General features: G+C 38.1%; 1 protein-coding gene across 2 annotated transcripts in view; it reads right to left on the bottom strand.

Annotated features, from left to right (window-relative positions):
* Nucleotides 1–2,789: 2,789 nt before the first annotated feature.
* Nucleotides 2,790–14,919, bottom strand: part of TBX18 (T-box transcription factor 18) — a 29,951-nt gene continuing 17,821 nt past the window's right edge. Inside the window, exons 6-8 of one of the 2 annotated variants that reach the window (XM_057528188.1) lie at nt 13,358–13,422; nt 7,641–7,735; nt 2,790–5,788 (exon numbers count right to left, since the gene is read on the bottom strand). In XM_057528188.1, coding sequence (XP_057384171.1) covers nt 5,064–5,788; nt 7,641–7,735; nt 13,358–13,422 — 885 coding nt within the window. In that variant the 3' untranslated portion in view covers nt 2,790–5,063. Of the gene's footprint in view, nt 5,789–5,810; nt 6,560–7,640; nt 7,736–13,357; nt 13,423–14,919 lie in introns of those variants that run through there. The other variant, XM_057528189.1, reaches the window with a different exon arrangement.

Raw genomic sequence — 14,919 nt, 5'->3', positions numbered from 1 at the left:
GGGAAAAGGGGTGACTTAATGGGCATGGAGTTTTCTGCAGGGTGATGAAAATGCTCTAAAATTGATTGTGGTGATGGTTGCACAACTCTTATTACACTAAAAACCACTGAATTGTTCACTTTAAACAGGTGAATTGTATGGTTTGTGAATTATATCTCAATAAAGCTGTTATTTAGAAAAATGTCTTTGCTTATTATTAAGTTATTCTAGTGACCTGATTAATATAATTTTAAAAATTTAAAATTATCAAATATTTTAAAATTAATATAGTTTTAAAATATTATTTTAAAATTAATATAATTTTTTAAATGAACAAAGGATTGGTATGTTGATCCAGCCTTGTGTAAACTCAGTGAATTGCAGAGTAATCAACTTTTTTATATTTTTAATCTGAGTCTCAGCATGAATAAAACCCTTCAAAAAGACAAATTCAGGTTTTTTTCTCAGTGAAGATTTAAATGAATTTTGAATGGCTTGGAATGATCTCTAAATATTTTACTAGATGCCATAATTATTTCACTTATTTCCACAGTGAAACAATTTTATGCCATGCCATTAAGAGCATCATGAAAAGGAAATTTTATTAACATCTTCTTCTGTTCACTATAAAGTAGCAAATACATAATTAAGTGCGGCTTCCTTCAAATACTAATATACAAACGTATGTCTTATATATTATAACTAAATAAAGCACAGTTCCATTTTTTAAAAATTCTAAGTAATCCAATAAATTTAAAATAATCCTGGTGGTGTAATGTTCTTTATAAAGATAGATATATATCTAAAATAGTTTTATAAAAACATACCTTTTGAAAATATATATATGCAAATATATGTACATATCTCCCAAAGATACATTTTTTTTTTAATTTTTTTTTTTTTTTTAATTGTATAGCTACTTTATTTATTTATTTATTTATTTTTGGCTGTGTTGGGTCTTCGGTTCGTGCGAGGGCTTTCTCTAGTTGCGGCAAGTGGGGGCCACTCTTCATCGCGGTGCGGGGACCGCTCTTCATCGCGGTGCGCGGGCCTTTCACTATCGCGGCCCCTCCCGTTGCGGGGCACAGGCTCCAGACGCGCAGGCTCAGTAGTTGTGGCTCACGGGCCCAGCTGCTCCGTGGCATGTGGGATCTTCCCAGACCAGGGCTCGAACCCGTGTCCCCTGCATTAGCAGGCAGATTCTCAACCACTGCGCCACCAGGGAAGCCCCAAAGATACATTTTTATAAAGCTATTTTCCTACTATCAAGCTGAATATTATTTATGCACTAAGGTCATATGAATTTGAAACTGAAAGGAATAGTACAGATTCTCATCCCAGACACTCCTCTCACATATAAAAAAACAGATCTAAAGTGGTTACGTTTTGTCCAAAATCATGATTGGGAAACCCATTGTTTGAAACTAAGTTCCCTATTCTCAAGGAAGTGATGATCTCACCATAGCAAAATCCCAAAAAAAGAAAATTCACCATTTGAAAATCTATCAGCATGTAGATGGATACTAAGTTTATAAACATCTGTTGGATGTTTCTATACTTGAAAAAAATATATACATATATATATTTATTCATTTCCATCACTGATATTGTTTTCAAGTTTTAAGCTCCTAGAAGGCCGTAATCACATATGTCTATTTAACTGTTCACATGTTCAACTTCACCTACTGTTTATCTGAGCACATATTTTAAGGAATGATGATCAATGAGATTAAAACACAATATGGTAATAATTTAATAAAATGACTTAATTACCAATGGGAGGCTTAAGAAAATCTCCATGCAGATGAGTCAATAAACTCCCCATGAGGAAACCCAGCAGAGTTACACTTTGAAATAAAGGATTCTTTACAAACCTGTCTAATTAAAGACAGCACTGGCATAGCATCCACCAACTCTACCGTGACTCCTGAAAGAAACTCATGAAATTAAATAATGGCTGGTGTAATGACTTTACACCAGGCTTGGTTAGTGATCACTTTTCTTGCACCTTCTGCTTCGCATTCATATTTTCCCAGAACTTCCCTACTCCAAAAATTACTCCCTTCTCTTAATCAAACCTCCAGCTATCTCTAAAACTTCTGTTTATCTATTTCATACTAAGGTGTGAGTTGCTAATAGGTTTAAATCCAGGGAGTGAGGTCTCAAGAGGAATTCACATTTTAAAAGTGAGGTGCATTTTGCTCAAAATTCCACTAATATAAAGAGTGAGTGTGATCCTTTGCTATATCAGCAACACTGTGCCCCAACCTTCTCTGGGGGCCACCAAAGTCTCCTGACCCCCTACATTCCAGAAATCAGGGGTCAGCAAGTGGGTGCCCTGCTTGTGAAAAGCTGGTGACCTCTGGGAGGGAGCCTGTATGGAAGCAAGTGTTAATTTTCAAAATGTGACTGGTTGTGATACCAGCAACCTCACCTCATCACAATGTCCCTTGGAATGTTTTCTGAGTAAGGGGTCTAAAAGTGATCTGTCATCACTGGTCAGTGGTACAAGCAGCTCTTTCTTATATCCTTGCCCTTCCCCCCCGGACCCAAAACAAAACATCCCACTCTGCCCTCCTCTTCTCACATTTGAATTTTCATGTGTTCAACATTTGTCAGGTCTTCACCTTCAATGACATGGTCAAGGCACCAAGAAATTATATTTAACACATCAGAAATGAATACCAGGCCCATTTCCCCATGCCTTGTAATCATAAGCTACAAAATTTGTGTTTGGAGTATGCATGTGTGGGCCTATTCTTGGAACAACATTTATAGACACTTCAAATGATTCCCCTCCAAAGCCATAAAAGGGTTTAGTAACACACTTTAATATATAATTTCTTAAGCACTTTTTAATAAAATACAGATATATAATTATAATTATCAATGCCTGTATGTCATTTAATATAATGATAAAAGGCTAGTCTTTGAAGTGACATGATGATTAATATTTACAGTAAAACCTAAAGGAAACAGCATTTGTACAATATTGCCAAATCGAAAAGAAAAGATTAATTAAAAATTCTACTTGTATTGCGGTGTCATCTCAAATCACAAAGAGCAAAAAGGAAAATTCTCTTCTTATTAATGCATACAGGTACAGATCATTACTTTCTCTGTTTTCTCCAGATGGAAAACTCTCTTGTTCTCCTTAAATTACACCAAGCACTGAAGCTGGGATGTACTCATAATAAGGACTTTTCCCAAATCTTTGTCAAGTTATTAATGCCATACACAAACATCTTATGTAGATCTACCTATTGGATATATGTCATGTGCCTTCATGCTAATTTTAAATTTAAAGATCAATACTAATTTGACAAACTGTTAGAGAACCCATGAGGAAATTTATCAGTATATATAAACAGAGTCACATTCTGTGCAAATACTGTTTAAATAGTAATCTCCCTCAAGATGTAACAGCCATGTTGTTTTAAAGTAAAGAAGCAAACCAGGAGCTTTGCCCTAGCCCCATCTAACCTAGGGATGGGTTAAAGCCATTCTGTTTAGCACTAAAACACACTGCTTCCGCTTGGCAAATATATGAAATGTAGTGAGTCAATGGACAGACACATGATTTTAGCCTCAATAGACATATGGTAATGCTCTTCACCTTGCATTCTTAGCCTTTCCTATTCATCTCATTATGTGCTATCAAAGTTACTACATGCTTCGAAACCCTGTATACATTGTTTTAAGGGTTTTTAAAAAATAATGCTGTTTTCGTTTTTTTTTTTTTCAGTTTCAAGGTTAAAAATGATGTTGAGGTTAAAAGTTTTACAGCTCCTTTATCATAATTGGTATCTTCCTCCTTAGTCTTCCAAGAGGAACTTTATAGTAATGGGCTTTGGCCTTTGCACTGCAACCCCCAAAAGACAGATTGCTGGAGATAACCCCCTGAAATTCCTTACAGCGTTATTTAACACCATGAAGGCCTAGAATCTATCTGTTTTGAGAAAGACTCAGACAAAGGGACAAGGTTCAGGAGGGGGGAAGGTTTCAATTTGTAGGAGTTATGAGACATAAATAAGTAGCATAAATGCCTTTTTCCCTTACTTATAGACCATGGGTCAGGAATCGCAAAGCAAGATGGAAAAAAATCCTGAATTAAAAAAAAAAAACAACACTATAAAAACCTAAGGGATAGCTAACAATATTATTCTTCTTGATTTAAAAAGCTAGACATTTCTCATTGGAATCAAAGAATTTGAGGTGGATTTATTTTCTTTTTGCCATTCCAGTCATATCATATATTCCTCCCCTGGTGAAAACTGGAATTTAAAAATGTCTATAGGACATTCTTTAATAGTCTACTTGATACTAAATAAAATGAGCAAAAAATCCAAAATAACTGGAAATTTATTCTCTGCAGATGAATAAACACCTCTTACATGTCCAATAGAAAGTGAAAAAATCACAAGCCTTTCCATTTTCCTTAAGAAAGTAATTATTATGGATTATGAATTTTTATAGGACCAAAGTCACCTAATACCTGTGATAAATAAGAGCAAGTAGGAACACAAAAGCTAATCCTTCATGATTACAAATACCTCAGTACTATTACTAAGACTTCTACTGACTTAGGTTCTCACATTGTGCCCAAGAATAACAGAAATCACAAGACTCTGTGTGCTGGTTACTGCTGGTTATCAACCTTCAAGTAGGAAACTGTGTAGAGCATTTTCCTGATAAATTAAGTTATACGTCTTAGTCTGGTTAGTGTCATTGCCAAGTTTTAAGTTTGCTGTTTGGTTTTTTAAAAAGTATGAGAACTTTGGTTAAACATACTACATTTATGCCAATACTCTGTGTAACTGGGGGAAAAATAGAGGGAGGATGTGGTTTTGTAGGCTGCAAAACTCCACATGCCATATACAGTATACATATGTACCAAAGATAATTACAATCTCACCATGAGAAAGTCAAAAAAACTCAGTGAGCCTTCATTTTCTATTATATGTACATTTTACAAGCTACTGATAAGTTTCTTTTCATATTTCTTTCCAGAAAGAAAAGACAAGGAAAACGAAGAAAGAATATACATTAGCCAGATTCCAATGTAGTTTAACTTAAAGGCTTCATCAGACCATATGTGCAGACACTTGAGATGATGAGAGAGTTAAGCTTCCTAGGGTCCTAGAATCAAAGAAACTCTGTTGACCCCCGCTGCTAAGCAGGTGCACTCCTTCCACGGGGGGCAACATCTGCCGATCCGTCATGGTCCCACTCGGTGAGGACCCCAAGAAACTTCCTTGGGAAGAAACAATTTTCTCAGGACTGGCAGCCAGTTTGGGGGATGTGGAGAAGTTATATCCATACAAGGCACAGGGGCTGTGTAACCTGAACGTGTTATAGGAACCCTGGTGGGTCTGGTTAGCAGCAAAGGCGTTGCTGGGGGGTGAAGGCATGATGTACTGGAGCTGGGGGGACATCCCAGAAATCTGCATGGATAAGCTGGTCTGTGGGCAGCTGAAGGTGTCCCCATCCGTGCCGCCCATGGACATGTTCACGGAGGCGCTGCCGCTCACGCCCATGTAGGAGGGAGTCCTGGGCGGGGCGAAGGTCTCGCCCGTCTGATTGGTCAGCCTGTTGTAGGTCTCGGCTAAGGACGTGCTGTACCGGTTGAGGGTTAGGCTGGAGCGGGCGCACGCGGAGTAGTCAGCCGGGGCCAGACTACACAGCTGGCTGGTGTTGGGTCCCAGATGGAAGGCTGGAGACGAGCAAGGGGAGCCGGACAGAAGATGAGGGTGGGTGGCCGCAACGCCATTCCCAGAACCTTGGAGTAAGGTGGAGGAACCTGTATTTCCTGCAGAAGAAATTGAAATGTAAAGAGCATCTTTTCCTTTCAATTGTGTACACAGGAGCTAGACGGACTTGTGAGAAGGGGCGGGTACAAAGACGAAAAGGAGATGGTCTCCGCTCTCAGGAATTGTAATTTCGTTGAATTCAGACTGAAATATTTTAAACACAGATCTTCTCAATATTTTCAAGGAAACTATCTCCCCAAGGAGTGATTTTTTTTTTTCCAGAAGATATTAGGACACTATCACATAGAATTTTCACATTTTCTCCCTCAATTAGCTTTCTCAAAGTTTTCTCATTTTTTAATAATAAACACTACAAATACTGACTTTCCTGGTAACTTTAGAAAATATAAATTTCATCTTACTCTGTATCTTGTTCCAAAAGTTCCATCACCTCACTTCTACCCAACTTTTACTCTTTCTTTCAGCAGAGCTTCCTCTGGAGCAATATATTTTCTTGCAAGAAAAAAGAAGGAATTCAAAGAAAAGAGCCAAATTGGTCAAAGACACATCCTGCCTCAAACAAACTTGCAACTTCCCACTGCAAGCTTGTGTGCATCAATGACTGTACCACTCAGGGCTACTGAAATAAGGCAACGGTCTAGAACTTTATTTTTTTTTTTAATTGGAGTATAGTTGCTTTCCAATGTTGTGTTAGTTTCTGCTGTACGACGAAGTGAATCAGCTACATGTATACATATCATTTCCAAACAGACAACGGTTTGGTGAATCACATGCCAACACAAGAGCAGAGGTCCAGCAAATAAACAGTCCTGTGAAATAGAGAGGGGGGTTAACCCTGCATCCAATCAATAACAGTGGTGGCGGCTGACTCCCCACTCTGGATTTGCTGACAGATTGATGTTTGCAACTTGATGGAACTTAGGGAGAGAAGAGAATTCCAATGGGCTGGATAGGTTGTAAAACCTTCATTGCTCTAGTGACAGTGTTTTATATAGCTTCTCAAAATAATCTAAAAGCCCAATCTGCCCAATGATAATTATCTAAAACCCAGCAATGCTAAATTCTCAACGGGGTGCTGGGCAGGATCAGGCGTAAAATGCCTGAGTGCAGGAGGGGGCTGCGAGTCCTACCTACCAAGTAGAGAAGGAAGTGTCATCCCTTTCCGTGCTGCTCCCTCTGAGGAAACACCAGCCCTGTGCTTGTAGGAAATACTCAAAGGGGAGCTCAGGGAAGGTTGCCTCAGTGTGCCTGACCTTCTCATCATAAATACAAGAGAACGCTGCCTGGAGGCAATTCTGCTGAAGGAAGAGGAAGCTGGCAAGAAAGGGTGAACCGGGACCAGCATCAGCAATTATCTGTGAAGTACGCCTGGTACCAGGGCCAACTAGTCTACCTCTAATTTTAAGAAGAGATTTAGGGTAAAGTAAAGGTTATGAAATATATAAACAGACTAAAACATCCAAGACTTAACCTTTGACCACAACGGCCATTTTCCTGGCCCATCCCCATACCAGACAGAAAAGAAAGGGATCCTGTAATGGGAGGATGTTGGTAATGAGGTTGCCATTACAGAGGACAAGCAATGACGTGTGCATTTTTCAGTGCCTGAGCATCTAGGCAGGACCTGGCTGTATACATGACCCAGGAGACTTTTTTTTTTTCTTTCGTTTTTTGTTTTTAAGACTTTTTTTGATGTGGACCATTTTTAAAGTCTTTATTGAATTTGTTACACTATTGCTTCTGTTTTATGTTTTGGTTTTTTGGCCGGGAGGCATGTGGGATCTTAGCTCCCAGACCAGGGATCGAACCTGCACCTCCTGCATTGGAAGGTGAAGTCTTAACCACTGGACCACCAGGGAAGTCCCTGACCCAGGAGACTTTGTGATTTACCTTGCTTGGGAATTCCAGGGATATCTTCAAAGGTGAGGGTCCGTAGTGAAGGTCTCCAGAATGCATATGACTCCACAAGGGCTTCCAAACCCATTCTAAATGGAAGGGTCAGAATGGGGGTGAACACAAGAAGCCCAGTTAGGAGTGGTTGGAGTTTGCACCCATAATAAGCAGCTCAGAAAACACCACTGGTGTTGACAGTGGCCCCCCACATTTGCAGGTGAGGAGCTTGGCACAAACAGAAAAAAAAATGGTTCAGAGATGAGCTACCATTCTGTCACCAGGAGCACAAGAGGATGGAAACCACCCAGGATGTCCTGTTAACATTCTCAGAAAACTTAGCTGATCTCAGGGGATAAAAAGCTGTCCCCTTGTACTAGGAAGTTGGGGTGAAGAGAGTCCATCCTAGCTGCCGTGAGTCCAAGGCTTTGCTGTGATCTGGAGCTCATCCTCTCTCCCTGTTACACCACTCCCCCTCGGATGCGGAGAGCTCTGCCACAAAAGCACGCCCTGTAACGAGGCATTTCTATCCATCATTCGGCACCTCAGCAGCCAGCTGAGAAGAGCACTCATCCAAAGAAAACTGACTTCTCTCTCAGAGGCATGATCACCACACCCAGGGCAGCCAGGTGGGCTCTGGGGAAGAGGGGGCAGCCCTGGCTTCTCAGCCCAGCCTGCAGGATGATCACAGGAAGGTGATCTCACAGGGCGCTACAGTATACGGAGCTAGTACCAGCATCAGACATTATTTTAAAGCCCCTACATACACTTAATGAATGGACACTTAGAGAGACAGGATAACTTCATTAGGGGCTACTTACATGGATATATGTATATTTTAAAACAAGGGTGACTACTCTGAATACATAATAAATGTATGTATCTCCTACCGTAAGTGATTCAGACATCACTTCCATCCATCAGACAACTAAGTCCTCCAGGTCATAGAAATGAGGCCCTTCACTCAACTAGCACATTCTCAAGGCCTCACCACTATTTTCTCAACCATCTCAGCTAAGCAATTTGTTAATCTAGGTAACATTGTGCTTTTCATGAAAATATATAGCTCCACTGTAGGAAATGCCTGATTCCTGAGTGCCAAACAGCACACGAACATCTCTTGTGATGGTCAGATACAGTTTTATTTAATACAGATAATCTGTATTTAATGCTGATATTAAAGACAGGGTCTATCTTTAATAGCTTAGACTCCACGTGCTACTTTCCCTCCATCCCCAAGTCATGAGCTATGAGCTAAGACTAGAGAAAACCCCCCTCACAGAGTCACACCCCCTATACAACATGGCGAGAGCTCTCTAAAGACCCATGGTAAGTGACCTGTGCGTGCAGATAAAACCATCTTCCCCTGCCTGCCCTGGGCTGCCCTGAGCATGAAGGACAGAGTCTGGCTTCAGATGGAATCAGTGTGCCCCAGAGAGAGGACTGTTTTGTGGTAACGACACTGGATTGGAGATCAGGAGAACTGGGCTGTGACTACAGCCCACTAACCTTGAGTAAATGTTTGAAGCTCCCTGGACTGCAGTTTCCCACAAAGTGAGGATTGGAATACAAAGCTTTAAACCCTCTCCTAGCTCTAAAGTTGTTTACCACTAAGTGATTTTTTTTTCCAAACGAGACATGCTATCTGTGGCTGACTACAAACCAGATCCAAGACCACTCGACTCAGCAATATTTTATGTACATTAAAGTATTGATTGGGGAGAAGTCTGGCAGCCTGGTCAGTCCCAAAGCCCCACATAACCTGCAGGTTTCATTTAATACTCAACTTATGAATGCTGGGTGCTGTTTAGCTGATTACTCTATTTTTAGTTTGTACTAATACTCAATTTTTATGACTTTCTAGAAACAAGCTTTTTTAAGCTAAAGAAGTTAGGACACAGTTTTGTATAAACTGCTTTGTTAAACCACATAGATGAGTTTTCGTAATTGTAGTTTTAAATATTCAGGATACCAAAGTAGTCCTGGAGTGATCTCAAGGGGAATCTACTAAGAGGTAATTCATGAGCATCTATGGGACCTAGAAATTTATTAGCTGTGGAGATGAGAATCAGTGCATTATTTGCTTCAGCAGTGTAAACTTCATGATGCTTCAAATACAAACCCACAGACCAAATGTTTAGGGAGAAGTTATTGATCCTCCCAAATATATAACCCTAAGCTTTAAAGGGATGTTCTGAAGGTGACAGAGCTACATGTGATCTGATTTGGACCTATTGATATTTTTCTTGAAGCTGCTGTTTCACACTGCAAGTTCTAGAAAGGATTTCAGATATTTTGCAGGAAACAGTTATAAAATATTTATTAGCTGAATCTGGACTTTTTTTTTTAAAAAGCCTTCATTTTCTCCAGTAATGGAGACTTTTCCCATCTAGTTAAAGAAAAGATAAAAGACACCTCCTGCAGGAGTGTAGCCAAGACGGTAATTTATACAAGATGCTTTTGAACAATTTCCACATTTTATCACCTCGCTAATTTATGCTATCAAATGGCCAAGTTTATTTAGCAAAATGGTTATGTTTTTCCTGAAGTATTTAAAGAGAAGAAATTTTTGTACCTTCCTGAGTAAAACATTTTATAGGGTCAACCCTAAGGCCTAACTGAAGAATGAAACTATTCTCAGCACATAAATTCTCCTTCATGTAACAAATGTCTTGCAGGAGAGCTTTTAAGGGCTGAAGCTACTGATTCCTATAAAATAGGCTGCAGAACCATAAATAGCCAGGAAGGTATAATTTTTAATTAAATTGTTTTATAAAGTTTAAAAAAATCACAAGTCCAAGTTTCTTTCTTGTCCTGCATAATTTGTTTATTTCATGTCTAGGGAAAAATAAAAACAGAATGTGTATTAAAAAGCAGTAACAACAGTGCAAGAAAACTGGGGGTATTAAAGAAATATTTTGAATTTTTTCTCATGGGCTTTTTTCTCTATTAATATATGAAAACATATCACCCCTCCCCCAAGTTCTCAGAACCAACGCACCTTCCTGGTCTTACAGATAACTTTTTTTTTTTAAGGAAAATAATAAGTTAGAAATCTTTAAAGCTGACCAAATTATCTCTTTTCATTATAAGTGTCTTTTGCATTTATCAGTGGAAAATGTTAAAATCAGATTTTTTTAAAACTGGGAATACTGATTCATAGATATTTAGCATTCCAAAATGGGCACTGAAGAGCTTTCCTATGATAAGCAGGAGAAGTCATTTAAATGAGAAAAAAAGTGAAACTATTCATTTCACTAACAAGAAAGCTACATATAAGTTCAACATGTTTTTCCTATACTAAGATATTGTTTAAACATTTGGAGTAAAATAAAAATTTTTAATTTTAACAACCTTTAAAAAGTGTTAAAGCATAATTTATTATTTTTTGCATGTCCATTAAAAACTTTAAAAGGCTTAAGAGTCAGGCAATAAACAGTAGCAAGCACCATGGATGCCATGCTTATATACTCCTGAAACAGCCAAAGGGAAGAAAAAATTTCTATCATACGTAGCATTTGACCTCATGGTACCAAACAAGAGACTTAGTGGTTTATTTTCACCAATGCCTCTGAGTTTTTTTCACTGATCAAATTTTTAAAAAACTAACGTCTTTTCATTGTGCTGACTTATCTAGAATTCTTCCTGAAACCTTGTAATATGTATCCTATCATCTCACTTCTACTTATAGGCTTATCCACTATGACTACTACCCAAAATACACCTTTAAAAATATGTTTAAAGTTATTGCTTCAAAAACGAACTGACAGTAATGTGCAACATGATAAATATAATGAACACTACTGTATGTTATACAGGAAAGTTATTAAGAGAGGAAATCTTAATTAAGAGTTCTCATCACAAGGAAAAAAATTGTTTTTCTATTTCTTTAATTTTGTATCTATATGAGATGATGGATTCACTAAATTCACTAAACTTGTCATCATTTCATGATGTGTGTCACATCATTATGCAGTACACCTTAAACTTAGGCATGCTGTATGTCAATTGCATCTCAATAAAAGTGGAAGAAAAAAAAAAAGACTGTGTACAAGCCATGTGACCCCCCAATGTCAACAGCAGTGAGGTCTTTGCCAGAGCCATCCTACAGGAGAGCCTGGACTTAGTTCCTGGCTGTATAGTCTCAAGCTTAAATGCTGCCCTCCTGGAGTTTCAGTGAGTTTTAATAAATTTATTCTCTGCTTAAAAAAAAAAAAAGAACTGAAAGAAATGCAAGGGTCATAAATAGATAAATACTCTTCTGCTATAACCAAAACCACAAGAAGATTCCATCAAAGTATTTGGCAAGGTAGAAAAGGAGTCATCCCAGGGGCTTCCTTCAGTCACCTTACCAGTGACCACCCCAGTTACTAGATTATTCAACTTTCAGAAACTCCTCTGAAAAACAAAGTTAACCAGGAGCTAATGCAACATAACAAAAGCCAAACAAAGTTTTCCTGCACATGGAAAGAGACATCTAAAATGACAGAATAATCTCAATACAGCAGACAGTGTATAGTAGGAATACCTGCAAATCTTCCTACAGAGTGAAGCCCTGTTATTAGTCAGTCTTGTTGATCTGCCTGCGCTAAGTTAAAGGCTACTCCACTCTCATACATTTTAGCCCTCACATTGCACGGTGTTTAAATGAATCATTGCATATGAAGATGAAATCAAGTCTTTCTGCAAGCATTTGAGTTTATTCTGAGAAAAGGTCTCTGTCTACACTACCTTGCCCAGCTAATCAGCTGAAAGAACTAAAAGTCTGCACTACTGCTTGACTGTTTTCTCTCTACAATTTTAAGCGAAATTGTTCCTAAAATAAGATAATCAGGGATTTTGACCTCATGTAGACACCGCCTATCAATACCAAGTTTTCAAGAAGTATTTCTGGAGTAAAGTGATAAAAAATGTCTCAAATATTTTTTAAAAACACAGTGCTTTTAAAAACATTTAAGTCAAAGTCTTACCCTGAAAGGGCATCTGGAGAACGTTAGTCTATTATTACTATCAACAGTTATTTTAGAAAATCTTGCACCGAACTGTATTGAGATAGAATCATATCAATAAATTCAAAAACTCTTGGCACACAGACTAGGGTGGTCTGCTTTTTGATAAAAAGTAATAGAGTAGAATTCATTATTGTAGCTCTCCCACTTAGTACAAACACCATAAAACACGACACAGAAAAAATAAACAAGTGTGTGTCTGTCAGTAGAGCCAAGACAAATTTGGAAACCAAAGAACATCAGCTGTCTTGGCAGTGAGGAGTAGTCTCATATTCTAGTTGGAAATCTGAGTGAACAAGAGTCTCTGTCCTATTTCGAAGACAGATCAATACATAGTTGTGACATCACTAAGCAAATTCTAAACCAAGAGCAGATGCAGAGGGTATTTTGATTTGGGATATTAAAGCCCCTGGATCTTGAGGGCCAGGTTTCCACAAGGCCCCTTCAGAGGCAGCATGTACTGTACACCCTGAGAACTTCCGTTTTCACCCCAGCATTTCACATCAACATTAACCTTAGAAATGGGCAAAATGCCACACCGAAAATAAGTTACATCCAAGGCTCAATGATATTAGTAAATTTAAATCCTCATCAGAAGTGATTTCAAAACCATGTCAGTAAATTTAACTGTTTACTTTGTAATGGAAAATTCACAATAAAAAATCAAATATATTTATCACAGCCAGAATGTTTTTCACTAAGACTCACCTGTTACGCCCAGAGTCTCGGAAGCCTTTGGCAAAGGGATTCCTATCTATCTTCAGGCGAGTAATCTGCAGAGCAGAAAAAAAAATCACATCAAGTCTTATTATAAATGTCAAGGAAGGTTATTAAAAATGGAAATGATGGAAGAACTATAAGTAACTCCAAAATTAACTGTCAGAGGATGTACTGTGTTCTTCCCTATTTCTCAGGTATTTTATTATATTAGTAGCAAAGCTACATGAAAATTTCAGAAATCATCTAGACATTCATTTGCTATGAAAAGGACATTCCCCCACCTCTATTCAAGCTCTGTAATAAAGTTTGCTTTGCTTTTAATATCCCTGGAGAAGGAGATTCTGAATCGTCTGTTGATAATTTGCCCTTTGTTTGACAATCTCTCTAAACTAAAGTTCTTCCCTTTATTAACTCTGTGACATGTGTCTGTTTCTCTTGCAGTAGTGGTGATGGGGAACAGCTAATATCCAGCTTCTATTTAACAGCCATTTATACGCTTGAATGTTCTTCAGAAATAGGCAATATACATTCCTTTAACTTTGTCTCTCCTTGAATCATCTTTATGGCTCTCATCGCCTCTTTTATATGTGGAGTCGTGACCTGGTCAGAGCACTACAGTGAATGTCTAACCAGAGGTAACCATGACTTGAAGGTTCTAATGGGATTCAATCTTATATATGTAGGAGAAATAAATAATGGCTTCATTTTAACTACAGTTGTAATTTGTTGACTTACAACAAGATTTTTGCCCAGGAAGACCCCAAGATTTGAGGGAAACATTTTTGCAAGTGGTCTAATCCTCTCCATTCAAAACAACTTTTTTTAGTTATACCATCCTGAAATTGACACTAATAAACAACATCCCATTTGTTTCTTACCAGATCTCCACTTTGCCCAAAGGAGTTAACAGCCTATTTTCTAAAAAGCACATCATGCTTTGTTTTCTGTGTTCCCTGGTTTAGTGGAATCTCCAAAGTTAATGAACATCCTTGTTTCTTATTGTGCCATTTTGGCCAAGGACAAATGAACACTGCTGGACGACACTAAGGCAAAGAAAGGCACCCTTGGAAAGTCGTCTGCAATCCCCCTGTATTATGCTGTGTATGCTCTCAACCATCTGCCAATCAGCCGTGCAACACCTGGGGTAGGTGTACTCCATATGCTACTGTCTCAGTTTGTGGATAAAACTGCATTATAAATGAGATAATGTAAGAGTCTGCTAAGTAATTCACCATGTCTGCCACTCTGCCATTGAAAGAATTCTTTATAATTCATTATAGCTCAATTATCTGTTCATTTAAATCATGTTTAAAGAACATTTAATAACTTAAGTGCTCATTTAAAATAGTATTTTAAAAAAGAGTACAGATTTATATAATGGTGCCTTGTCTAAATACAGGTTTATCACAATTACTATTATAATGATTTTTATTACTGACATCACATCTGTTGAGTGCATACCATGTATGCTGTAATATGAGTTTTGTGCATATTATTTTATTGAATTCTCATAGCAACTTAGATGTAGTTATTATCCTAATTTTATGTTT

This window comes from Balaenoptera acutorostrata, chromosome 14 (genome assembly GCF_949987535.1).
Source record: "Balaenoptera acutorostrata chromosome 14, mBalAcu1.1, whole genome shotgun sequence".
NCBI lineage: Eukaryota > Metazoa > Chordata > Mammalia > Artiodactyla > Balaenopteridae > Balaenoptera > Balaenoptera acutorostrata.
The sequence above is the reverse complement of the archived record's forward strand: the minus strand, read 5'-3'. Positions and strand labels throughout refer to the sequence as shown.